The 27590-nt window shown below is 37.5% G+C and overlaps 1 protein-coding gene across 2 annotated transcripts in view; it reads left to right on the top strand.

Annotated features, from left to right (window-relative positions):
• Positions 1-25032, top strand: part of LOC126967732 (dual specificity protein phosphatase Mpk3-like) — a 57364-nt gene extending 32332 nt beyond the window's left edge. Inside the window, exons 3-6 of one of the 2 annotated variants that reach the window (XM_050812365.1) lie at positions 15902-16082; positions 16893-17031; positions 17848-18083; positions 20576-25032. In XM_050812365.1, coding sequence (XP_050668322.1) covers positions 15902-16082; positions 16893-17031; positions 17848-18083; positions 20576-20707 — 688 coding nt within the window. In that variant the 3' untranslated portion in view covers positions 20708-25032. The remainder of the gene's footprint in view (positions 1-15901; positions 16083-16892; positions 17032-17847; positions 18084-20575) is intronic. The other variant, XM_050812376.1, reaches the window with a different exon arrangement.
• Positions 25033-27590: the final 2558 nt, after the last annotated feature.

Genomic DNA, 27590 nt, shown 5'->3' with positions numbered 1-27590 from the left:
TTATTCTTTCGCCATTAATAGAACCCGGAGCGGTTGACTGTGTGCTGATTGTTAGGGCGCCCACGTCCTCCAGCCCTCAGCCCTCAGGGGTCCCTACGTTTATTTAGCCGGCATTACGTAAACGTTTTACGTAACACGGATTCAAGGCAGAAAATTACAATTTAGAAATAGGGCGCCGGTGTTTCTTTAATTTACAAAAATTCAAAGTAAATTAAAATTTATTCTTTGATAAGTTTTGCCATATAATTTATTCTTCGCGACCTAATAGTTTATAATGAACTAGCCGACCCAATAGACGTTATTCTGTTTATGATAAAAAAAACTATTGCGGGTGGAATTTTGTAAAATCCGTTCATAGCTGACCTCTATTCAACGAAAGGAATATTTCTATCAAATTTCAAATTTCTACGCTTTATGGTTCCAGAGATATCGTGATGAGTCAATCATCGGTGGAAATCTCTTATATATTTTTTGTTGAAATCCTCTGTCCTTCATCTGTCTGTACGAACGCGATAATGTCAAAAATCAGAGAGAATTCATAAGGAAAGTTTATTTTATATCGTGGTGAAGGCGTGATGGAATGCTTGATAAATTAATATCAATTGTTTTAAAGTCCACATGCCCGGTTGCTTATTTTAAGTTGATTAAAATAGTGGGAGTAGTGTAGTGACATTTATGTAATCACCTTTTCTTCCCACACGAAATGTACATGATTTAATCTTTTCGTATAAAACGCGAACTTGGCAACTTATTGAGACGACGATTCGAATAATTAATAATTTGCGCGACGATGTATAAGACTACAAGGGTCACACAAGCTGACATTACAAATTGATTATGGAATATATAATAATCTTTCCGTACTCCTCTTTAATCACAAACTACATGTATATTATATTTTAATGATGCACGTCGGAGATAATCATAGCAGATATTAATTTAGTTAGAAGTATTCGAAGCAATCAATGGCTATCATTGAGTCAGTCATCTGCTGAGTTTGTTGCGCCCATTCTTTTCAGGCCTGAGGCATTCATTTTGGAATGAAAAATATTTGAATTTGAATTGATAGATAGTGTTTGACGTTCAATAAGTCATTTTAAATAAAAAAAGATGAATTTGATAGCGATCCCGCTGTTACTTCCAGTGAGGTAGCGTGGTGAAACATTGGTCACCCTCTGGGTATTCCAAAAAAGCCTATACAGGTGGAACACTATCAATACCAAAACCTCGTGGATTTTTTTAAATGAAAATAAGGGACGAGACGAGCAGGACGTTCAGCTGATGGTAATTCATACGCCCTGTTCTTAACAATGCAGTGCCGCACTTACGGACACGACCTTCAGAAATGAAGATTGCGACCAAAAAGAAGACATCAACACCATTTAATGGCATAATAATAATAATAATATTGACAAACTTGTTACACAAATTATCTTGCCCCATATTAGGCATATATAGCCTGTGTTATGGTTGCAAGACAACGATATAGTTAATACAATATACTTACTTAAACATACATAAATACATATAAACATACACAAAAACATACATAAATACATATAAACATCCATGACTTGGAAACAAACATCCATATTCATCATAGTATAAAAGCTTGCACCTACCGGGATTCGAACCCGGGACCTCTAGCTTAGTAGGTAGGATCGCTAACCACTCGGCTATACAGGTCGTCTATATAATGATCCTATTCATTCAACAATGATACACGTGGTAGAGTGACACGGAGAGTAGCACGGAGCGAGATCCTGGTTGTGAAGTCGGCGGGTTATCAGCGACCGTCGGCGAGTGACGTCACGGCGCGCTGACGTCAAGCAACAGCAAGGTGAACGTGATTTCATTCACAAAATTACACCGGCGCGTAATTTGATACGACGCTTCATAGATTTACGATACGTATTATTGATAGTAATTGTGGTTATGTAACTTTTACCAGCTGGTGACCTCGCTCTCGTTTGTCGTCCTATTCGATTAAAAAAAAAGACGTATTTTTTTGATAAAATTAATTTAAAAAAAAGCAAACGGGAAGTGAGTAAAATTTTACTTGCAAGATTTGATTACAAACAGACAACGGGACAGGTGAAACTAAATAAAAATGCTTGTCATAATAATAAAAATTAAAAAAACGTGATAAAAAAACAAAGAAATTAAAAAAAATCAAGACGTAACCCCAGGCTCGAACCAGGGACCTTCTGCACAAAAAGCATACGTCATATAGATCTAGTAAGTAAGTGTTAGGTTATTTTCGTTACGGAATTTCTGGATTTGGTCTCCACTCTCAAGGCCCGCCATAGAAGTTATGCAATAGCTTAAAAACACGTTTATTTTCGCATTATTAGTGTCCAAGTAAATATCACTCAGGGAAGATCGCATCTAGGGGAATCTTACGGCCGTTCCCAATATTCATCTCCTACTTGAGATAAAAATCGTAACTATCGTTGACTTTTCTGTCCCAATAAACTTATCGACGGTGACTAACCTTATCCGTACACGCTGTCTGTTAATGGGATGACGTATAGCTTACCAGCGATAGAAGTTTGTATGGGAAATTGCAATTGCAACAAATATTGACAGTAGCAGGTAGTAATTTATCTCTATCTGTAGATAGTATTTGCGAACGGCCGTAAATCGTGGTAGTTTTTATCCTAGCCAACATGAATCCATGCCTCAAATTATATATACGGGTAGAACTACTTAACCGTAATCATAAAAAAATATTAATTAAAAAAATATATAATACTTCTAAATATATGTCAGCTTGATGTGTTAACAAGTGCTACCAACGTTATGAACTACCATAAGATATCCCAATTAATAATAACATTTATTTATCTACTGTTAATATTTAAATACTATTTAATATAATTATCACTATGATTAGAAATAACTATAATAGCATATTTAGATCTTAAGTTAACTTGATTCGTGTAAGTTAGTTGGCACTACAGCAGTGCCAACTAACAGTCGGTAGTATCATCATGAAGACGGTCGTGCCCTATATAAGCAAGAGCTCGAAGTTCGAGGAGGTATATTCCTCATAGCAAATAGCCAGGTTTTCCCAGATTCCTGGATTAAACCCCCCTTCCCCCCCCCCCCCCCCCCCACAAACCTCATGTATTACTTTTTTAAGCATAATAAACACGTAGATAGGGTTTTTAATATCGGCAATACAACGTTTGCTGGGTCAGCTAGTACCTATCATAATGTTATTGTGATGTAGATGTTCATAATTTATAATTGCTAAATGATAGTTAATTGTATGCGCATAAATATTAATTGAATTGTTAGATAATAGCGATATCGTTATTATTCTTAGGGATAATAATTGGTATCGCGATATAAGACAACTATTATGATAACATTATATTCAAAGTCATGATTTATTGTATCGAAACTCCGTCAGTTAATGATTTAATTAATCAATATTAACTTCGCTCATCTCTCTATATAATAATATTTGTAACATGCAGTAACATAGTTGATTATATTTGAATAGTCGTTTTTAAACACGGCCGCTGTTTGGCTAGAGGCCGTTCCCAATATTCAGTCTATCTTGAGATAAAAATCGTAACTATCGTTGACGACTTTTTTGGCCCAATAAACTTATCAACGGTATCTCACCTTATTCGTACACGCTGTCTGTCAATGGGAAGACGTATAGCTTACCAGCGATAGAAGTTTGTATGTAAATTGCAATTCACGCGTCCCAATATAAGGCGATAAGAATCACTTATCGGGTATATTGGGACTGTTTCAGATTATTGACAGCTAACTACTGACAGTAGAAGGTAGTAATTTATCTCATTCTGTAAATAGTATAGTGTCAAAGTGGTAAAATGTGTCCCCCCACCTATAACTTCTAAAACAAGAGAATCATATAACTTAATGAAATATATGATGTTGGTACATTACCATGCAAGCGTCCACCAAAAATTGGTTTGAACGAGATCTAGTAAGTCGTTTTTTTAATACGTATAAATGATGAGGGGTCATTTGCACTGTATGATTTCGAGTCAAAGATTTTTTTCTTTTCCCTTTAAGTAATTTAATATCACCTTCCTTTCTATATAACTTTTATATTATGTTACTTGCTGCTACGGAACCCTTCGGGCGAGTCCGACTCGGGCTTGGCCTCTTTTTTATAGGCTTGTTGCGTCGAAAGTTATATTTTCGTTATATTTATTATTAATATCTTGATCTAACCCGACATTTCGTGACATTTGCAGGACCACGTTTTGTAACCTAATGTAAAAAAACAAACAGTTTGTTTAGTTGCCTACACGCGTTTTAATTATTTCAAAAGCATTTTAGTGCCAGTGAAACAGACCCAAAGACTTACGTTCCACCGTAGAAGATATTATACTCATGTATAATACTATATACTTACTACTTTACCATAATAGCTTTTGCGTTAAATTGGTCTTTTCAGACTTGTTTATGGCAATGGCAATAATATTACCCTCTCTGTCAAGATTTCAGCTGTCTATCTATTGCGGTATATGAGATACATTATATGAGCCCGGTTACCCTTTGTTTAGAGAACCCTAAAAATGTACGTTCTACCTTCACAGTTCAGTGTTAATACAGTAATTAATTCTTAATATGTTTTTGCGCAGTTGAACTAAAAGTATACGTTTTATTTCCTATTGTCTCGGACACACAAAATGAGTGCTTGGATGTAGGGCTGCTGCAGATTTATAACAAGAATTGAGGAGAAAATGCGTTCAATTGGGAGGAAATAAAATTAGAGTACACCAACAAAGTATACACTAATTGAGTGCTAGCTCAATTATAGGCGCAAATCACATTCTTATATAAAAAGCAAGTACATTAAAAATTTATATGTTTTAAAAATTCAATCAAGATTATGTCATAAATTAAAAATTAAATCACAATTAAATTGAATTAATTATTATTAATTTACAATACATACATAATTAAATTATTGATTTTAAATAATAAAATAATTCTACGGTTTTTACTTATAACAGGTTAAAAAAAAACAATTTACTAACAATAGATTATAAAGAAATAACTTCCGCTTATGACCGAACAAGGAATTAATTTTTTCCGTGGTGTTTCCAGGTTGATATTATCATGCGAGTACCTTTAAAAAAGCATACAAGCTGGTTATAATAAAAGCCAGTTACCCAGGAGTGCACGATTATTGATAAAGGAAAATTAGTATTGCTTGGCACAACGTAAAATAAGGTTCGCTGACCTGACGGCCAACCACCAGTGGGTAGTGGAGAGGCACCTGAAAAAAACTACGATTAAAAAAACAGACTTTAAAAACTAAAAATGTATAAAATAACTTAATAAAAATTTAATTTAATACTCATCGTATGCATACCTTTACATTTAATATTAATTAAATAGTATTATTTATATATGCTACCTATTGATGGATTTTAAGTCGGTGCCAAGCCCTAAACAATATAAAACTTAATATTATACAGCTGTATAAGCTTATATACTGTTATTTTTATTTATGGGACCAAATGGCATCTATTCTGCATCGAACTGAAGAAGAATAATGTAAATTGGATCATAAATCTCAGCGTTATCATTGTTGTATACAAAAAAAATAGCGATCGAATTGAGAACCTCCTCCTTTTTGAAGTCGATTAAAAATACGCTATCAACGGTTTGATAGACAGGTATCGCTAGACCAACATCGTCAATAGTTTAATGCAATACCAATTGACCAAAATACAGTCACGAATCACGTTACAGGTATATAGGATATATGTAGGTATATATATTATGGGTACCATAACGGCGCCTATTTCTACCGTGAAGCAGTAATGTGTAAGCATTACTGTATTTCGGTCTGAACGGCGCCGTAGCTAGTGAAATTACTGGGCAAATAAGACTTAATATCCAATGTCTCAAGGGGACGATCGCAGTTGTAGTGCCGCTCAGTATTTTTGGGTTTTTCAAATAATTCTGAGCGGCACTGCATTGTAATGGGCAGAGCGTATCAATTACCAGTAGCTGAACGCCTTGCTCGTCTCGCCCTTATTTTCATAAAAAAAATACACTATTTTTTTATGAAAATTGGCGTGACAGCCCTACACTAGAGCAGTGTTGAATAAATGAAGTTTTATTATTTATTATTCATTCGGTGGTTGTGGCGAGCAGCAAGCGATGCACGGTGGCTAAGTAGCGTGCCATTGTTTTTGTTGGATGTTAATGTATTCACAAGGCAGGCTTCATTCACGGCGCGCGATCAACGAAAATGTCCTTGTTAGTGAATCTGTTGACTTGAACAAGTTACATATCTGTTGTGATTAAAATGTATGTACATCATACTTAACCTCACATTGTCAATGTAACGTCGCATGTTTACTACATAACCTCGAAATGTATAATAATGACAGTAGTCTCGAAATCATAAACTCACCTATAATAACCATAATAACCTATCTATCCTTAGTTTAACTTAGTAGAGGTAGACAAATCTATCCTTTTACGCTTTCTTACATTTGAATAAACTATCGACAGATAACATTGGACTATAACTATAGATAGATAAGATTTTGTCATTAAACGGTGATAGCAATATATCCGTAACTAGAGATATGTTATTCAAAGCGTCAGTTAGTAATAGACAAACGCTATTTTCTCAAAATTGATTCCTGTTAAGGTTCTATAAATTTTTTGTGTGTATGTTCCGTCAAAACTGTAATAGCTGCCTGCCAAATGCTGCTAAATGCAGTTGAGCAAAAATCGCCATAAAAAATACAGTGACAAAAACCTCTAATAAAAAGGTTGCTTTCGAACAAGATTGCACCTAGGGCATAAGGTACGAACTAGCCATGCTTGGCTAAAAGCTATCATTCGGGGCCTTACAAGTGCTGAAGACTGGCCTTACACAAATTAATTTGAAAACAAAATTTATGAACGATGCGGACTCGAACCTGCGACCTCACGCGCTCCAACCACAACCATCTGTAAAGTAGATCCTGTAGATGAATCCACAACCTTAGAGTTAAACAAAGGCATAATATCAAGATTTATGAACTCTAGTTTACTTCCAGCATCGTTCATAAATTTTGTTTTTTAATTAATTTAAGTAATTAAATCCAGAATTGAGGGTCACTTTAAACAAAAAAATAATAATAACAAATTGAATGGGGATGGTATAAATTGAAAATTCGAGGCGGAAGGTGGCGCTAAGATCGTCTCCTAAAATAGGTTCTTATTATATTTTATTAATTAAGCAGTGTTTGCGGAGTATATCTTCAATTTCTTCCTCTTCCTCGGGCTCGGTATTTACGCATAATTTTTTGCTTTATGTAGTTCTTCTTAAAACTTCGACTAGGTTACCTAGATTACCAGTGGGAGGCTGCTTTGCACAGGATGCCGGCTAGATTATGGGTACCACAACGGCGCCTATTTCTGCTGTGAAGCAGTACTGTGTTAACATTATTGTATTTCGGTCTGAAGGGTGCAGTAGCTAGTGAAATTACTGGGCAAATGAGACTTAACATCTTATATCTCAAGGTGACGAGCGCATTTCAAGTGCCGCTCAGAATTTTTTGGTATTTCAAGAATCCTGAGCGGCACTACATTGTAATGGGCAGGCAAAATCAATTACCATCAGCTTAACGTCCTGCTCGTCATGTCTCGTCCCTTACTCTCGATACGGCCGTTATAAATGGATTCGGAGCTTTAGCTTAATTATTAGCAAAATAAAACTCATATAGATGTCAGATTGCCTCATCAGAGTCGAGCACTCAAAGCGGCCTAGAATGTGGTCGGATTATAGATTTAATTGCGAACATGAATGCAATTTAAACGGATGTTACAAGCCGGATGTTGCTACAATAAAATGTCTATTTCAATATTCTGACTTGGCCATTTCCTTTTAACATTATCTTAAATCGAGTGGTTATTATATTACGTGTAGGTGCCGACGACCTTCTGCCGCGACCGATTGCTAACACAATTCACATTTAAAATCAAATATTTTTATTCAAAACTAGCTGACCCGACAAACGTTGTTCTTGTATATAATAAAGAAAATAATGTTTTTATTTGAATTTGTCAATAATATATCATAACATCAGAAATTACTTAGTAAAATATGCACCCTGCTGTCGTAATGAAATTGTTTCACAGCAGAACTGTCAAACCGTGCGTCAATAAACTCTCTCATAGAAATTATGTATGGACACATCAAAGGAAAAACAAATTTGTTGTTTTTATTTAATTTAGCAGCATTTTCCTATTTATTCACCTTTTAAAGCTTCTCTGGACTTCCACGAATAATTCAAGACCAAAATTAGCCAAATCGGGCCAGCCGAGTTTTAGCGAGCCTAAAGAACAGCAATTCATTTTTTTATATATAGATAGATAGGATGTGGTATCACTTGTTGAAATTCAAAAACTACCATCCATTCGAAAACGAATACTTCAGGCCTGAGAAGAGCGGACGCAACAAACTTAGCGGGCCTTTTTTTTTGAAAAATTTATTTTTACAAAGTAATATTGTACAAGTAAACTTATTATTTATTTAATAGCCTGAGTGCGGTCGCTTCATTTCCAATCTGTGGTATCATTAAGAAAGTCATTTATGTTATAGTAACCTTTACCACACTAACGTTTTTTAACAATTCTTTTGAATACCGTAATACTTTTGTTTTGAACATTTTCTGGGAGCTTGGTGTAAAAGCATATACATCGCCCCACAAGACTTGCTAACTCGGTAAGCCGAGTAGTAGGCATTATAAATTTATGTCTGCTCCTGGTGTTTCAATTATGTTATAATATATTTTGATTTAGCATACAATGTATGTTCTCGTTAATTGCAACTGTATGTAAATCCTTAATACATGATATAAGAGCAGTATTGTAAATGCAAATCATAATCAGATTAAAATACCAGTGGGGGGCTCCTTTGCACAGGATGCCGGCTAGATTATGGCTACCGCAGCGGCGCCTATTTCTGCCGTAAAGCAGTTATGTGTAAGCATTACTGTGTTTCGGTCTGAAGGGCGCCGTAGCTACTGAAATTACTGGGCAAATGAGACTTAACATCTTATGTCTTAAGGTGACGAGCGCAGTTGTAGCGCTGCTTAGAATTTTTTGGGGTCTTTCAAGAATTCTGAGCGGCTGGGCGTATCAATTACCACCAGCTGAACGTCCTGCTCGTCTCGTCCCTTATCTTCATAAAAAAAATCAATTCACTGGCTTTAGGACTAATAATAACCTAACCTAACCTATGATCATTAATACGTCTAGATCAGTGTTTCCCAACCATTTTTAGGCCCACCATTAACAATTTAAACACAGACAACAATATAAAAAAATGCTATTTTGGTGTATGCCCCGTATATATATTCACATACATGTAGTAAAAAACGATTATTTTAATATTACAAACAGACACTCCAATTTTATTTATATGTAAAGATTATGAATCTCGTTGTAGTGAAGTATTCACCACTGCGAGTGATCTTAGGCCAGACCTATAGAGCAAACTTAGACTTTTCTCAGACTTTACTTATATAAAACTTAGCCTCGTGTGATAAAACGCGAACTTGACTTTTGTATTATTGGGCTGTCTCAGCTTAAGCTCACAATAATTTTAGCTGTAAAATGGCTATAAAAAATAGTCTGTGTGTACTTATGTATGCACGCAAGATGTTACACTTCTTTGGGCTAACGAAGCAAAAATCATTAAAATGATTTATTTCTCGTGCTATTTCTATGTTGTGAAAGAACAATTTTGTTAAAATCTTGCAAAGTTGGCTTTGACAATTAATTATGAATTAATGAATACGGCTGTATGGGCCTGAACCCTTTGCCTGTCCTAATAATGGACGAAGAAACCAAAAAAAAAAAAACGAATGACGCAAACGTCAAAAAATTTTAGGAACTAACTTCGACCTGTTTGTTACTTTTATGTTACAGTGATGCGCGCGCAAAATTTGACTCTCGTCATTTTTTCATAACGCCCCTCAAAAAGTATAACTTGAAAATCAAAGATTACGCTAAGCTTATTACACTCAGCTCAGTTTTACGTCTTTTTTTAAGTCTGAGCAAAGTCAAAGTACGCATAGATCTCAGCCATAATCTCACACCGTATTTTAGCTTTCCTTATACTAACTCATATTTTCAGAGTCGTTTTCGCATAAGTATTCCCCAATGTTTGATATATTGCGTAGTTCGTTCAAACGTCAAGTATGTGTACATTAGTCGCGTCGCCACTCGCCGTGTAATCGGCGCGACCGCAACCAGTTAACTCTTTGTCCGGCCGACTCCACTCGTTAGCTTGTGGCCGGATGGAAACTAGTAAGTCAGCCAGTAAAAAAGGGTCTGCGCCCCGCGAGCGGCGAGCCAGCGGTCATTGGCAGCCGCCCGGGGACCCACATTCCTGTGCGCTTGCGCACCCGCTCCGCACGCACTCACACGCACACATGCGCAGAGCAGCAGCCGTGTGAGCAGCTTTATGAACGCCTTCGAATGACGCGCGTTGTGTTCACCTGAAGCTAAATAAGTGTAGAGCCAAACACTTATGCTTAGATAATTTATACGTCTAGATAGTCTCTTGTTGTAAGACAACCGATAAAAACAGGCCAAGTTTAATACTTTAGAGTGCGTGACAAGCACGTGACGTCTTATACTCGCGATTTGTATGTCACTTTGTGTTATTGTGCGTGCATTACTCAAATAGAGGCTAACTAAACTCAATTTTTTATGAGATACGTCAGCTCAGTGCAAAAGATATAATAAGATTCATGAAAAGAATCAATCGTAGCAGTGAGCTATAGTTAACAGTGGCTATCACAATAGATCACATCGGTCGCAGTGAAACAGGGCTGTACTGAACTGCACCAAAGCCACTTTACAAACCATAACCATAAACTCTTCAAAAGTCGGTTTAATAACTTAAACGTAATAGTTCCAATACGAATTTTAAAACAGACAATGATTAGTGTGATATAGACAAGTACGGCTTCGAATAAAAGCCCTGAGTAAATTGGCAATATACTCATCGAGAAATTTACCGAATCTGAATGGGAAGGAAATATTATTTGTTGGAAAAATATGTAAAAAGGCAAAACAGAGAGACACAGTTAATGATGATATTAATATTGATTTTATTTGATAATAATTTAGGGTTATAAATCAAGGAAAGAAGAGTCGAAAACTAATTGTATGGAATAATAGCTACTAATGTCTACATATGAACAAACTGACGTTCAGGCCTAGATTAGCTAGATCGAATCTAGGCAGTTCAGCCCCTTGTGTAGAATACTTGTAACCGACAACAATTTGGTTAAAAGGGCTGGCATAGATATTTTTCGGCACTCTGCCCAATGTTTCAAAAAAGAAGTCAAAAAAAAAATTATGAAAGTACTGCAAGATTAGTTATTGTTTTTTCTTTTGATTTTCTTGTTTATTGAGTAAGAATTTAATTATTTTTTTATCATTTTTTTGCTTGTGGCTTTATTTTGTTATATTTTTCAAAATTGTCTTTAGCTTTAAGTAACACAAGTTAGCCTGTAAGTGGAGTGTACATCATTATAAAAGAATTATTAAACGTGTCCGTAGATTAATTAATGTCTCCTTTTTCAAGAGCGGGTGACTTGTTCCGTTCACCATTCACCTACAAATGATTGTATTCCCACGTTGTCCCTCCACAAGATCCGCTCGCGTTTCGTTCGATACAGAATATTGGTAATAAAATAAGATGGTTGTCGTTATTAGATCAGTTTGATTACCGCTGGCGGGCCGTGGGCGTTAGCGTGGGCTGGCTCCCTTGAATGGAGCATGTTGGGCGCCCACGCGCGCGCTGCCTACGTCTCGCTATATCTGACCAACTGATTGGTACCCGCACCGTACCACTGCTAATGTATGCGCTGTTCACAGAAGTATCCATAGACTCTGAATATATAAGCGAATAGACGACTTCATAGCCCGATATGCGTGACCGATTTGGATTTGTCTATGTGTCTATTCGACAGTAAAGTCCTCGAATGGCGACCACGTGCCGGAAGACGTAGTGTTGGTAGGCCCCCCACAAGATGAACCGACGATCTGGTCAAGATTGCCGGAATACGTTGGATGAGGGCAGCGTAGGAGCTATCTTCGTTGAAATTTTTGGGGGAGGCCTTTGTCTTGCAGTTGACGTCTGATGATGATGATGTGTGCGATAGCTAATGGTTCAATATTCAGAATACTGAAGAGGAAATGCCAAGCGTGGCTGACTATTTACGACTTGTGTGAATTGAAATTGGTCACAGTCACAATAGATTCGCTTCCCTATTATCTTGCTGTTGCTATTTCCGTTGGAGATATTCTTCTCTCTTGCACGCTTTGTTCTTCTATACGCTAGTATATTGTGTGTGGTAGTATCCATATAGAATAATAAAAATATCATTGCAATCATTTTTAACCCAAGTAATCAAAAATTTGTTTATACAAGTCATTAATGGGCGTGCGCAGCAAAAACAATTGATGGTATATTTAAATGCTACAATATTTTTTATATTATGAGATCTGGGCGGTGCCTTAGTCTCTACAGAGGTGCCACAATGATTATCGATATATCGAAGCGTTATAGTGTGTGTATGGAAAAGCCATGTCATATCGCCAAAGCTGTTCGCCGGAACACGGTACATTGGAAGATGTCTTTAAGCTTCTGGACTGGAACAGACTGGGCATCAATATCAACGGCGAATACATCACTCACCTTCGATTCGCAGATGAAAATCGTATCATCGCAGAGACCATTGAAGACTTAAGCCATATGCTCGATGGCCTCAATACAGCTTCCCAAGGTTTAGGTTCCAAAAAGAACGTGGACAATACGAAGATCATGTCTAATGTCCATGTCTCACCTTCTCCCGTGACAGTTGCGATCTGTAGAAATTGTTGCCGAGTACGTCTTCCTTGGACAAATAATCCAGTGGGGCAGGTCCAATTTCGGGAAAGAGGTCACTCGTCGAATCCAACTCGGATGGGCAGGGTTCGGGAAGCTCCGTAAAATCTTCTCGTCCAAAATACCACATTGTTTTTAACCAGTGCGTGATAACATACGGAACGCAGACGTGGTCGCTAACTTCAATGTGCCACTCGCTCAAAGAAAATACTATCTAGTATGTTCTTATACAGTAAGCTAAAGTGAGTAAGTAAGAATCCTTAAAATAGTAATTAAAACGAAAATTTTAAAATTAAACTAATTATTTAAAGTAGGCTTTCAGATTTACGTCTTTTCTAGCAAATATCTTAAAACAATCTACATTATAATTATATCGATATCATTGATAAGACACTGACAGAATGAGTCTATATTAATTATATCACAAATTAAGTGTTTGTGTATTCATTATTCGATAATAGCTTTTGTAATGACAGTAATATTTATTTTTGTATATTGATATCGGATGAAATTCTAACACATTGGCGTTTTTCGAGTACGTAATGCACGATCCACCAGATCCTAATATATTAATATGTAAATATTTGGGTTTTCATGTGATAGAGCTCAGGTACGATTGTTTTCAAATGATCTGGTTGAAAGGTGCAGCGGCCGCGGCGTCGCGACGGGAGGGCGAAATCGCTAGTGTCGCGGCTCGCGTGGGAAGTAGACGCGTTGGCGGCCGGGACCTTCGCAGAGACGGGGAGCAGGTGGTGCGTGGGCGGCCATTGATCCAGGGGGCGGCTGAATGGGGCCGCCTTCCCCATTCACGAGGCTCCCCGCCATCGATCGAGCAGACCTTCATGTTTAATATCTAGCGCGCCCGTTACGACCTCTTAATGACTTGCTTAATTACATATTAATGTAACCCTATTCTGTCACTGTCCCGTGTTATGTATTACGTGCGTCAATATAATATGAACATTGGCAGGCGGGACATAGCTGTTGTAAAACCTTCAAACTTCTCATTCAATATTTCTTGTAATGGTGTATTATTCCTTGTGTATTGAATTGTTACGGTTGGCTCGCCAACTCAACTGAATCATTACGTTCTTTAGTAATGCAAATATATATAATGAATGAATTAGAACCGCATTGATGACTGAAGCCATTCATCGTCAATATGGCCCGATCATACATAATATATGTTTGACTATTCCTGACGTTTTTGACGACTATATACTACTACCTTTCCCGTATGATGTTGAAAAATGTTTTTAAATACTCTTTTTACCATATGATATTATCCGTGTTCTGTCGACGAGTTGTTTGCAATAATGGCTCTCTTTAAAGTGCTATGTTCACGGGTCGACTCTTAGGGCTATATTTCACCGGGACACCACGGTGGTGCAACCAGTCGCCGCCACTAAAAAAAACTGCGTTTGGTTATGCAACCAATTTTGTTGGTTGTTGTTGGCGTGACCAGTGGGAGGCTCCTTTGCACAGGATGCCGGCTAGATTATGGGTACCACAACGGCGTCTATTTCTGCCGTGAAGCAGTAATGTGTAAGCATTACTGTGTTTCGGTCTGAAGGGCGCCGTAGCTAGTAAAATTACTGGGCAAATGAGACTTAACACCTTATGTCTCAAGGTGACGAGCGCAATTGTGGTTCCGCTCAGAATTTATGAGTTTTTCAAGAATTCTGAGCGGCACTGCATTGTAATGGGCAGGGCGTATCAATTACCATCAGCTGAACGTCCTGCTCGTCTCGTCCCTTATTATCATAAAAAAAAAAAACTCGGACGCGTTATGACTTTAGTGTCTGTATGTTATCTTATTTGTCACCTTCACATAACTTTATTACAATCCAAATATTTTTATTTAAAATAAGACTTTATAATCACTTTTACCAGTGGGAGACTCCTTTGCACAAGAAACCGGCTAGATTATGGGTACCACAACGGCGCCTATTTCTGCTGTGAAGCAGTAATGTGTACACATTACTCTGTTTCGGTCTGAAAGGCGCCGTAGCTAATGAAATTACTGGGCAAAGAACATCTAATGTCTCAAGGTGACGAGCGCAATCGTAGTGCCGCTCAGAATTTTTGGGTTTTTCAAGAATCCTGAGCGGCACTGCATTGTAATGGGTAGGGCGTATCAACCATTAGCTGAACCTGCTCGTTTCGTCCCTTATTTTCATAAAAAAATACTGGACATAAAAAGTCGCCCATTTGAAAATTTATACCTCAGACCTGAGAATAACGGGCTCTAGAAACTCAACTCATTAAAAGTATTTGCGATCATTAATAGTGATCAATTTAGTTGATATGGTCATCTGGATATGACGCAGTGCTCTTAATTGTCATAGAGCAGCTGCACGTCTGTTAGTCATTATATAGGTAGGTACGTCTTCATAGTAACTCCACAGACCGATAAGTTAACAGCTGCTGTCGCCTATCTGAGCAGTATCGAATGATTTAATCTGCTTAATGTTTTGTCTTGCATACTGATTGTAAGCTGTTCAAAACATGGGATAAGTAGCCGTAAAACCAGGCTACATATAACCACGTTGTGAACGAGATTGTGTCTCTTCAGTAAGAGAAATAATATCAAGAGTTTTGGGTGTATTAGAAGCATTAGCTATATAATTTTTTATGCCCGCCTTACGATTCGAGAAAACGGATGATATATTATACACTGTCGCAAACAACTGCTAATACCAGTGGGAGGTTTCTTTGCAGGTTTGAAGCAGTAATGTGTTAGCATTACTGTGTTTCGGTCTGAAGGTGAAATTACTGGGCAAATGAGACTTAACAATCTTGTGTCTCAAGGTGAAGAGCGTAGTTGTAGTGCCGCTCAGAACTTTTGGGGTTTTTCAAGAATCACTGCACGGCATTGTTATGGGCAGGTCGCATCAATTACCACCAGCTGAACGTCCTACTCGTCTCGTCCCTCATTTTCATAAAAAATAAATCAGTTTAATATGTGATGTCTTCATTATTGTTACACAGGTCTCTTCGTATCTCGGGGTCAGGGAGCGACGACCCGCTGTCGTCGGGTTCGTCGTCGGAGTGTGAGGACACGCACACCCAGGCGCATCAGGAGTTCCCCGTCGAGATCCTGCCCAACCTGTACCTGGGGAACTCAACCAACAGCGAGGACTGCGAGGCGCTCGCCAGGCATAACATAAAGGTTATTACTACATATGTGAAATCTTACGTATTTTGTATAGGTTTAATGAACCTTCTTCAGCTCAAGACCCAGTAAACTCAAGTTAGCCCTCTACCACTAAAAACCAATTTTGTCATATCACCGTTCTTCATGCTTCATCTAGTTTCAAAATAGAACTAAGTCTCTAAATTTCGACCGATTGTCTGCAGTTATCTGGAAGGCAAAACCAAATTGGCTTCGAAGAAACTTAGGGTCATCAATAAAGTGAGACAAAACTTACAAGACAGCCCACAGTTTACCGCTGCGATATGGCGAAGGGGCACCAGCCACATATTGAGGATTGCTCTCCCCAATATCAACTCCAATTTCCCTTCGTACAATATAGTGTTGCTCGATCCCAGTATATTCTACCGCATTTATTACCGAGTGTGTTCCGGAGAGCTGTTTAACCTGTTTCCTGACCACTCACTACCAACATAAATATCATCCTCACCAGCTCTAAATGCCTTATTCCACAGTGTGGTGTTCAAGGAACTGTATTCCTCGTACAACCAAATTATGAAACAAACTTTTGAGCGCGATAGATCTTCCGATGGTCGCCAACGCTTTTGTCGGCGTCGTAGTCAATTCCGTTTCGCACGCTGTATGATTTACGTATTCCCTCGATGGAATTACGAAATTTACGCCTACCTAGGGCGTTCTACCTTTTCCAGCACATACAACATACAATTTATAAATTTGAGCCAGAACTGGATGGGCACGCTTTTTTCCTCTTACTAATTATATTAATTATTAATTAATTAAATTAAACAATATTTTCTGTGTTTTCAGTACGTGCTGAACGTGACACCAGATCTGCCCAACACGTTCGAGGCTGAAGGCTGCGGCATCAACTACCTCAAGATTCCAATCGCTGACCACTGGAGCCAGAACCTCTCCGTGCACTTTCCGCAGGCCATACGGTTTATCGGTGAGAATACGAACTTGAAATAAGTACCTTTCTTAATTTAGCAACATCATATAACGTAAGGAAATGCAAAAAATTACGGTCTTTAGAATCTGGCACTTCTGGTTCTACATAGTGCAATTTGAAGACTGAATATCGCGTAATTTTTGCACGGCTGATGGTAGTGTACAAATAAAATTTGAAAAACGAAAACTTTATGAACGATGCGGGATTCGAACCCCCGACCTCCGGCGTTCCGTGCCAGTGTTCTAACCAACTGAGCTAACCGTTCGAGTACCGCCTCGCTATAAAATTCTGTTTGCTTTGTTCAATTCTCAGGTTGTGGCTTCATCTACAGGATCTACTTTACAGTTGATAACCTGCTCAACCCCAATATTTACATATTAGGAAATTGACTTGAGATGTCGCTCTTGTAAATCTAAACAATATGTTTTTAAAGTGATAACCCTCACTTCTAGGATTAATACACAAATAAACTCGAAGTTGAACAAAGCAAACAGAATTTTATAGCGAGGCGGTACTCGAACGGTTAGCTCAGTTGGTTAGAGCACCCGCACGGAACGCCGGAGGTCGGGGGTTCGAATCCCGCATCGTTCATAAAGTTTTGTTTTTCAAATTTTATTTGTGTATTAATTCTAGAAGTGAGGGTTATCACTTTAAAAACATAACATATTGTTGAGGGTAGTGTGTTAAAATATTAACGAGTGTGCTATTGTCTGACGAGACTAGGATCACTTTACGTGAAGTAAAGTATTATATGAATTTACTACTGTCGGAAAGTAGGAGACTGACTGACGATGTAATATGATGTGTCCTCAGAGGAAGCCATGTCGGCGGGATGCGGCGTGCTGGTTCACTGCGTGGCTGGCGTGTCCCGCTCCGTGACCGTGACGCTGGCCTACCTGATGCAGCGCCACCGGCTGTCGCTGCGGGACGCCTTCGAGCTGGTGCGCTCGCGGAAGACTGACATCGCGCCCAACTTCCACTTCATGCGGCAGCTGCACTCGTTCGAGCAAGACCTGGGCCTCCACGAACGCAGCGCCCCACTGAGTAAGGTCTGCGCTTTTGTATAGCCACGCCTCATCGACAAGATCACATACACCACACTAACAATACTCCTTTAAAATATATTCACAAACCATGCCTTTCCCATCACATTTTATTAAATCCACTATCTTTCTTAAGGCTTGGGACCGAGCCGACGGCCTTGAGGAATCGAGCGGAGCTAGGATACCTCTCTCGCACAAGATCGCCATAGTTTTAATTCAAAATTAGAAGCATTTTTAATTTATTACAAACATAATTCAATTTTCTTTGCAAAAGTAACAAAACTATGTCATTTTAAATAGTGTTGGTGTACAATTTATAAAATTTTCGTGTCTAGATTTAATGAACATGACTCCAACTGTAAAAGTTAGGGGTATATATTGGCAATTGTGACAAGGTCAGCATGTGAAGTGGATGTAGAGATATGGAATACAATTTGAACCCTGGGGTACCCCAGCTCTAGTATCATAAAGCCAAGAACGAGCATCATCCTCTTTTATCGGGAATATTCTGTCTTCTAGATCCCGTATGACGGCGATTTATGTTTTTAAATACTCTTTTACGAAATTATATTTTCCGTGGTCTGTCGATGAGGTTTTTGAAAAAAAAAAAAAAGAGAGCCGCTCTTGTAAGTGCCATACTCAAAGTCGACTCTAAGAAAATACCATCACATAATGTCGTTCAAGTTCAAATATTTTTATTCAAAATAGAATTTAAAGTCAAACACAAACACACAAATCATTAAAAGTCTTTGTTATCAATTTCATTTAGTTGATTTGGTCATCTGGATGACGCAATAATCTTCTTTTATTCTGATTTTATTTTAATTTTATAAGTTCAAAAAAGAGAGCCACACTCTGTCAAAGGCCTGGTGCACATCTAGAAAAGCTTTTAAAGCTGCAGTACAGTATTCCCTCTGTTCAAGCGAACGTCCGATCGTAAAAAACCGCTCGTCTGTTAATGTCAATATGAACACGATCTATCTACCTGCGCAACAGAAATCAATCAACATTTAAATATAAATTTGACATTTGATATGCCTATTTGAGAACAATTTATTATTAATGAATAGACAAATTGAAATAAAAAATATATTTTATTATTAAATTATTATAATTTAATTAATTACTCAGAACCTCGAATTGCTTGTGGCAGCGTCGTGGGGCGAGTAATTTCATTTCCTAAAATATGGCCGAGGGAGGTGGTGGCTGGTCCAAGCGTCGTGGTCGTGAACGCCATATGTGGTTGCTAGATAATCTTGTCATTAAAACCTCTAACTTCATGTTGTTAGATTCTAAATTAATATAAGTATCTATAATTATTATAATATATATTTTTAATTTAATTTCAATATAACTGTAATGCTCCTATAACACCTTTATGTATTTACCCCCTTATTCATAATGATCCGCTAACTTTAAACAGCCGCTAAGGAGTGTTTTTTCTCATTCTGACTTAGGTCAATAGAAGAAGACAATAGAGTGTGAATTAGCAATGCTGTAAGTTAGCAGACTATTATGAATAAGGGGGTTAGTGTGTGTGGAATGATGCATCTATTTTCTTTGTTTTGACTGTATCTAACTTATTACGTTTGAGTATTTTGTTGCACCCTTTCACATATTGCAATTACAATAATTTTTACTATGATGAAGCTGTTAATATTTATATAAAAGAGTGGCAAAAACTTTCGTGCCCCTTATTCTCATAAAAGCTCAACAGAATACTCAAATTTGTACATTTACCAATAAAAAACCACATTTTTGTCGTATCACCGCTCTTCAACAACACTTGCCTTAATGCCTCGCCTAGTATCGGACCGCGTGTAACGCAATAAATAAGAATATTATCCCCACAATCTGGATTCCTGGATCTGCAGTGTGGTTTTTCAGGAACTTTCTTCCACGTACTGCTGTGAAATGAGTTTCCTTGTGCCGTGGTTCCGGGACGATACGACTTGGGGCGGTATTTTCAAAAAACGCCTTTTTAAAAGGCTGGCAACGCTCCTGTAATTTCTCTGATGTTGCATCAGAGGACCCGTATGCTCGTTTGTCCTCTCTTTCATAAGAGAAAAGCTTACAACCAGGGGCGCTTTCACGAAAACCTTTCTTAAAAAAGTTAAATTTGATTATCTTTATATATATAATTCTTATATACGTGTGTTCACAGTGAACTCCTAATATAAGGGCTGGATTGAATTGAATGTTTTTATGTGTGTTCAAGTGGATTCGAAGAGGGTTAAGATTCACAATTGAACTACCTCCTAAATGGCTGGACCGATTTTGATGATTTTTTAGAGTGTTGCAGTGAATTTGAGATTGGTTTAAATTCTCAATACTGTCGACATATAATTCTCCTACGTATGTTAGTGATCTCCTACTAACGTCTGGACCGATTATTCAAATTTAACAAGTGTGTACAGTACTACAGCACAAGGTCTGTCGGGTCCGCTAGTAGAATATAATATGTAACATGTTAGCAAGTGGTTTGTTGTTGTCGCCAGGTGCTGGAGGAGCTGGGCGTGCGTGAGGTGACGGCGGCCGAGCAGTGCGGGTGCGCCGCCCCCGGGGGCGTGTCACCCGACTCCGGCATCGAGTTCGACCGCTGGAGCGCCGCGCGGGACACGCCGCAGTGACCAGCCACCGCGCCGGAACACTGACGTGACGAACGTGACGTCATACCCGCTCCGTGCGGTCCAAATATAATAATAATAACCTATCATAGAGCCGGAAAACCAATGACCCGCAGTGACGTCACGCTCCCCGGCCTTGAAGTATGCACGCCTGGTACCTAACTCTGCCTAGTTCGTAAGCGCCTAGTGCTGGTACACTAGTTAAACGTAATCTCTAGATAATATGCGCTCAGTTTTTCTAAAGCACTTAGACGGTACTGACCGCTCCGTATGTACACGATAGAATTAGTGCTTCGACAGTCAACCAAAGCCGCGTAACAATAGTGTTAACCTTAATCTCATTAATCCTATTTTTTGGTGCTGGCACACTAATGATTTCACGCGAACATTCATCAAAATTGCCTTTTGCAAATATTATGAAAGTTAACTGAACTTGGTTTACAAATGATTGGTTTACCTATTTGCAAATATTTTTCGTTAGTTATACACAAACAGTATTTAACTAATTATTTATAACACGTCGGACAGACCCGAAATTGTAACTGACATATTTAGATGACGTTATATATTTCAATACATAACATTATTTCATAGCATATATAGCTATGGTTAAGGTATCTGTCCAATAAGGCTCACAGACATACACTACATTCATCTTAGTAAGTGTATATACTGTTTACTTAGTGTAATAATTATGTTGCTATCTCTATTTGAGTTTCTCTAGTATTGCAAACTTTGACGATGTAATGTCCACAAATAAAAATTGAAAACAAAATTTTATGAACGATTCGGTACTCGAACCCACGACCTCTAGCGTTCCGTGCGAGTGCTCTTCGAGGTTAAGCTAACCTGAGAGTTGAACAAAGCATACAAGATTTTATGACGATACGTCACTCGAACGGTTGGCTCAATTGCAAGAGCATTCGCACGGAACGCGAGAGGTCGTGAGTTCGAGTCCCGCATCGTTCATAAAATTTTATTTTAAAGTTTTATTTGTGTATTAATTCTACAAGTGAAGGTTATCACTTTAAAAACATAACAAATTGATAGTAATATCTTAATATGATCAGGATCCCCGCACGATTTGTTCGTCTTATATAATATTAATATAGAAACCATTGAAATAGCGGACGAGAAAATTTTGAAAGCCCGCACCGCGACTAGTACAAAGACACGTGATTTGATACGAAAGTACAACATTATACATTTTAAGAATTGTTCATTCAATGTCGGTTGGTTGTAGTTTAAGAGCACGCCCCGTATATAAACACCAGCACGAGCTTCGATAGATTTACAAAATTACAATTTTTTTTTGCCCCATACGTTAACTATTAGTCTCTATCGTGATTTACGTTTGTTTATATTGTCGTCAAATAAACTCAAGTTTTTATTATTTATTTATAATATAATAGGAGCTTTACTTACATAACGAAATTTATTTTCTGAAAAACCTAAAGGAGATCTTGAAGGCTCGTAAATTATTAAATATTGTTTATAAATAATCTTGTTTGATAATGTGTTTTGGTTTTGAACTGATGGCCTCGTTTAAATAAATAATAATTATAATTGGCTTTGAATAATAACCTTTTTTCAGATTGAGTTTGTTCAAGTGTTGTATGTGCTATCAAGGCTCGTAGTTGGAGAATAGAATATACAGGTTCCGTATTCAGTGTTGGCATAATATCCACAGATGTATCAATTAGTTTTTAAATTCAAAAGTTTGTTATTTTATGGTTTTGCTACAAGCTTATAACGGAAATATTCAAGTGTATAGACAATAAATAAAATAAAAACTAAAATATTTATGGTTCATCAGATAATTTAGTTTCTGAGCTGATTTAAATTATGGTATAGTTGGTGGAATCGATTGGCGAGACCTCATAAGTAATCCTTCGTACGTCTGCTCTAAATATAGTGTAAGTGTTGCATAGTTAATGATCAAAATACATCAGTGTCTTTATGATAATCAGTGAATACGGAACTGTGTAACTGGCAATCTCGTTGTAGCACCTTCATATGTGGAGGCTTGATATCATATTGTTATTGTTGGACGAAAACTCGGCCTTCGTTCATAATGCGTTATAACATACAATTTTGCTGTTATTTACTAAGTAAAAGAATTAAATACACGTCGAATTACCTCCCATTACACGTCTGTAACATACAATATATTTTATGAATTGTGTAAATCATAGTTACGCGTTAGAAGTATTCAACGAAGGCCGAGTGGTCGCCGCAAGTAAGGGTAGTTGTAACAATAAGTCAATTTTTATATGTTGAATATACTCGATGTGCTGTACTTGGTACGTGACATGCATTCCCGAATCCCGAATATTCTTCCAGTTAGCATTTTGTGTTCATTGCAAGTTGTATGGTCGGTTGTATTGAATGTTTCAATGTTGGCCGCCACAGGGATCCTCAAACTGAAATGATTTTTGACAGAAGTAGATCCCGCTTTATGCAAACGTCCGCTGATGTAGATACAATAAAACTATAAGGCTGCATTTGACCGACGGTCATCGCCGACGTCGGTCAAACGTACTTATAACAATGACTACGTCGCGCTCTCGAGAATCGTCGGCCGAGTTCGTCAGTCCGCTGACGCGCTGGCGATAAATTAGTGCATTCAGTGCGCCGCTGACCGAGCGACCGACCGTTTAAAACATTCTTATCAAAAATCGTAAACCAAAATTCGTGTTCTGGCAATTTTGAATATATCGTATAAACTTGTCCTTCAATTTGACGCTCTATAATAATTGGATAGCCATGATATCTTCTCTGTCTTTTATTCCGTAATAATTGTTTGTGTAAGTAGCATGCACTATGTGCGTACTACTTACATACTTAATAGGTTAAAAATAGATTCATTTAACGTAAAATCATTCGCTCTATGACACTTTTAGCAGCAACTGTGATTCTAAGTACTACTGTGACTAGACCTCATTACAAAATTATTTTGCCCAGCCCATATAAACGAAATGGTATGTAATGAAAAATAATTTGGTGAGTCGGACAAAATGATACGCTAGTTTTACGCTATGGAATACTTCTGTCAACAATCATATTAGTATCTGTGGACTGCGATCGATCTGTCCCCGCCGACATTTGGAATTTATTTATGTTCATGTTCGTATGTAGGAACAGAGCATTTCTAAGAATTCTTCCATTGTTATTGAGTGTTGATATGTGAATGAATGTTGAAATATAATATTTATATTTATACTTCTATATGTTATTAATATAAATTAGTAATGAAACAGTGTTTGTTCTCTATGGCCATTAGTGACCTCTGGTAAAAATACTTTGTCCTATAAAAATAATAACTAAATACATATTGTTTTCCTTCAGATTATATTTATAAAGATTTTATTAAATTACTATTTATTTTTCTATCGATGTTCTCATCTCTCAAATAACAGTGCCACTGTGTTATATAACATTTATTGTAAACTTATAATAAGATTTAGTTAAAACTATAGTTTGTTGCTAGTAAATGTGTATTTTTATATGAATTGTAACTTAGTGTGTATGAGTACCTAATGTGTTGAAGCCAGTGTAATTTAACGAAGGTAGGTATAATTATTATTTTGTATAGTCCATGTATTGTTCAATTAGCATTTATTGTTCGTTTACTCGCTGGTAATAATTATATTTGATATATACAATCATTGTCACCGTGTAAATAGATCGAGCTTTAAAATAAGTGAATAGAATGTAGTGAGTTACGAATTGTACATTTGTTGGTAGCGTCACTTGAGATTCAGCTTCTACGAGCTCGGGTTCAGAGTGAAGGTTCCTGTGTTCCAGTCGTTATAACCTTTACTGTTTTGTTTCAATATGCACCACGTTATGAAGAACCTGATTCCATTTAGGTCGTGTTTGAGATAAATTATGTTCCAATATTTATATTTGCTTGTCCCAACTTACTGGTGACAAGTAAATATTGGTTTGAATAACTTTAAACGCTCTCTCTCAAACCATGTTAAGCCACATTATATACTCAGAACGTATTCTTGCACAAAGCGAGCCGGCCGCGGCTTCGATCACAGATCATGTTACTTTAGTACCTGTGAACATTTATAATACTTTGTTTATTACGTAATTCGTTGTATAAATAATGTTAATTGATTAATTGATAACGTTTTAGATATCTTTTTAGTGCTTTTTTCTACGGTGCAAAAAATTACAACTTGATCTTCGATCCCGTTGCTGTTATAGACGTGCCAATGTTCGTGTCGTGCGGCGCTCGAGCACCGCGCCCCGCCATCAGGCACTTGTCATTATTAACTAACCCTTGAAACAAAATATAAACACTGTTAAATTATATATTTCTGCATTTTCATTAATAACCCCCTTCATCAATAAAATTGAAGCAAAAATGGGTTTATTGAATTTTTATATGGCACATGTGTCTTCATTATTCACATAGTTTCTCTTATTTTATGGAAGAGAACAAACGAGCGTACGGGTCAGCTGATGTTAATTGGTCATTGCCGCCCACAGTCTTAACAACAGAGGAATTACAGGAGCGTTGTCAGCCTTTTAGAAAAGTGTACGCGCTTGTCGTATCTTCCTGGAAACACCGCACAAGGAAGCTCATTCAACAGCTTGGTTGTATGTGGAAGAAAGTTCCTTGAAAACCCCACTGTGGAGGAATGTCGCACATCCAAATGGTGGTGACGATATTCTAGTTTGTTGCGTATCGTGCGAAGGTGGAATTCGCCGACTGTTTGAACGTCAGGTCAAACTGTTTGACCTGACGTTCAAACAGCTCTTCGGAACACTGCCCTCGATAAATGCGGTAGAAGACAAAAAAAACGAAGTCTATGTATCGCAAAGTTCCACCGTGCACAGAGTAGTGATTATTACCAGCGAGAATTCGAACACAGATGACAGCAATACTCCACGTGGCTGGATCTGCGCTTTGTAGATCCGAGAACGCTAGGATGTGGGCTGACTTGAAGTAATACCGTGCTCTATTTATGACACCCAGCCAATTTGGCTTTGCCTTCCAAATGACCACGGTATTATAATCGCTCGAGATTTCCAGACCCAGTATTCCGATACTAGGCAGGACATTAAGGAAAATGTTGTTCAAGACGATGATACTATAAATTGATTTTTTGGTAAATGTGAAAACTTGAGTCTTTTTCAACTGGAAAATGTTTAATTTACCCCACTCCGCGACCTTCTAGAGGACACGATAGAAGACAGAAGTTTCTCACGGCACCGTTCGACGTTCCTATAGTTCAGCATAGCCTCAACTTTAGTCAAAATAGTTGTTCAGTTTTTAGTAGTTCTTGTCGACATAGACGTTTTTCAAGATGAATGAACTGTGACAGGGAACTAAAATGTGAATCTCCTATATGAGTAGCGTGCTGTTTTAATAGAATAGCGACCGTCTGAATCTTTATAAGAAAGAGTCGTATACAAACGTTCGACTTCATCCTCCTCTGGAACAGTAATTTTTGTTTGAGGTGGTTCCTCTACTTGCCAGAATCGCTTAACCATTTCATCCATAGAACAATCACTGGAAAAACATCCATGATCAAATAATTATGGATTTCCGCAAAGTAACGTCTACTTACTTCAATTTTTTTTTTATAACTCTTAACAAGTTCATTAAAAAACAATTCGTAATTGTCCGAAGTGACCTTGGCCTGTTTAGCGATCCCAAGTGCGGATCCCGATAAAAAAGAGAAGAGATAATGAAATTTTGTAATCGCCGTAATCGATGTATTGTTATGAATAAATGTCGAAAATGTATCATAAAAGGTTTGCAAAGTTCAATCCGAGGTAACATAGCATGTACGACCATTTCTGTGTCGGGCGTGGATGCGTGGTGGCAGGCCCCGGTGGCGCTCGTCCCCGCACACTCGCGCGCCTCCGTCGGTGACGGCTCCGGGCGCAGAGCGGACGCAAAACCTTGCACTTCATAGTACAAGTCATCGAATGCAGACATCGCTTGCATGTCAATGCTGATTTTAGGTTTTAAAAATAACTAACTATTTATATTTCTGTTAAAGTTAAAAAAAATCCACGAATGCTTTCAATTTTAGAAAATCTGGCATTAAATTGGCTAATTAACGACGCGTTAGGTATTTCTCGAATCTGAACCGACAAATCTGAGATAAATTATATTGCACGAAAAACATATTCACGCTGCTGTGACAGATATATTATAAACAAATTCTCCTCTTTAGACATGAGGACTAAATATAGGTGTGTAAATGTATATACCTAGCAACAACAACACTGCCTAACGAAATGAATTAATATGTAGGAAGAGATTTTTGACCCACCTAACAGTAATCTAGCTTAGTTAGTAGATAATTGTTAAATATGTTTCTAGCAAACGTTTATATACGCAGTTAGTTGTAGTTAAAGATTGCGACGCAGTATTAATTTGCCCTCGAGTTGCGATCAGATAGTTAACCGGCAAAACGTTTCAATGCACATACGAAGTCAGCGATGGTATAATACGACGAAATAAGAATGTCATTCTGTCTGAGATATGCGCCAAATAGAAGCATTCAATTTAAGCGGATTATAATGAAATGAAATTAATTTACCTATGAATGTGATGAGTTACTTTCAATTAAACCAAAATAAGTATAAATAATAATAATAATAGTCCTCGAATGGTGACCACGTACCGGAAGACGCAGTGTTGGTTGGCCCCCCACAAGATGGACCGACGATCGGAAGATTCTGTTCGAATATTAGCCACCTTAACAAATTGATGTATAATTTAAAAGTTAATTATTTAGATGTTATCTTGTGTGTGAATTTTTAGTTGGTGGTATTAAAATTTGTCAATTGTTATAAAAAAAACCCCTTTTGATCTTATTTCCTGGAATATATAGTCAAAAATCATATTGCAGGG

Source organism: Leptidea sinapis, chromosome 1 (assembly GCF_905404315.1).
Source record: "Leptidea sinapis chromosome 1, ilLepSina1.1, whole genome shotgun sequence".
Taxonomy (NCBI): domain Eukaryota; kingdom Metazoa; phylum Arthropoda; class Insecta; order Lepidoptera; family Pieridae; genus Leptidea; species Leptidea sinapis.
This window is presented reverse-complemented; position numbering and strand designations above follow the sequence as displayed.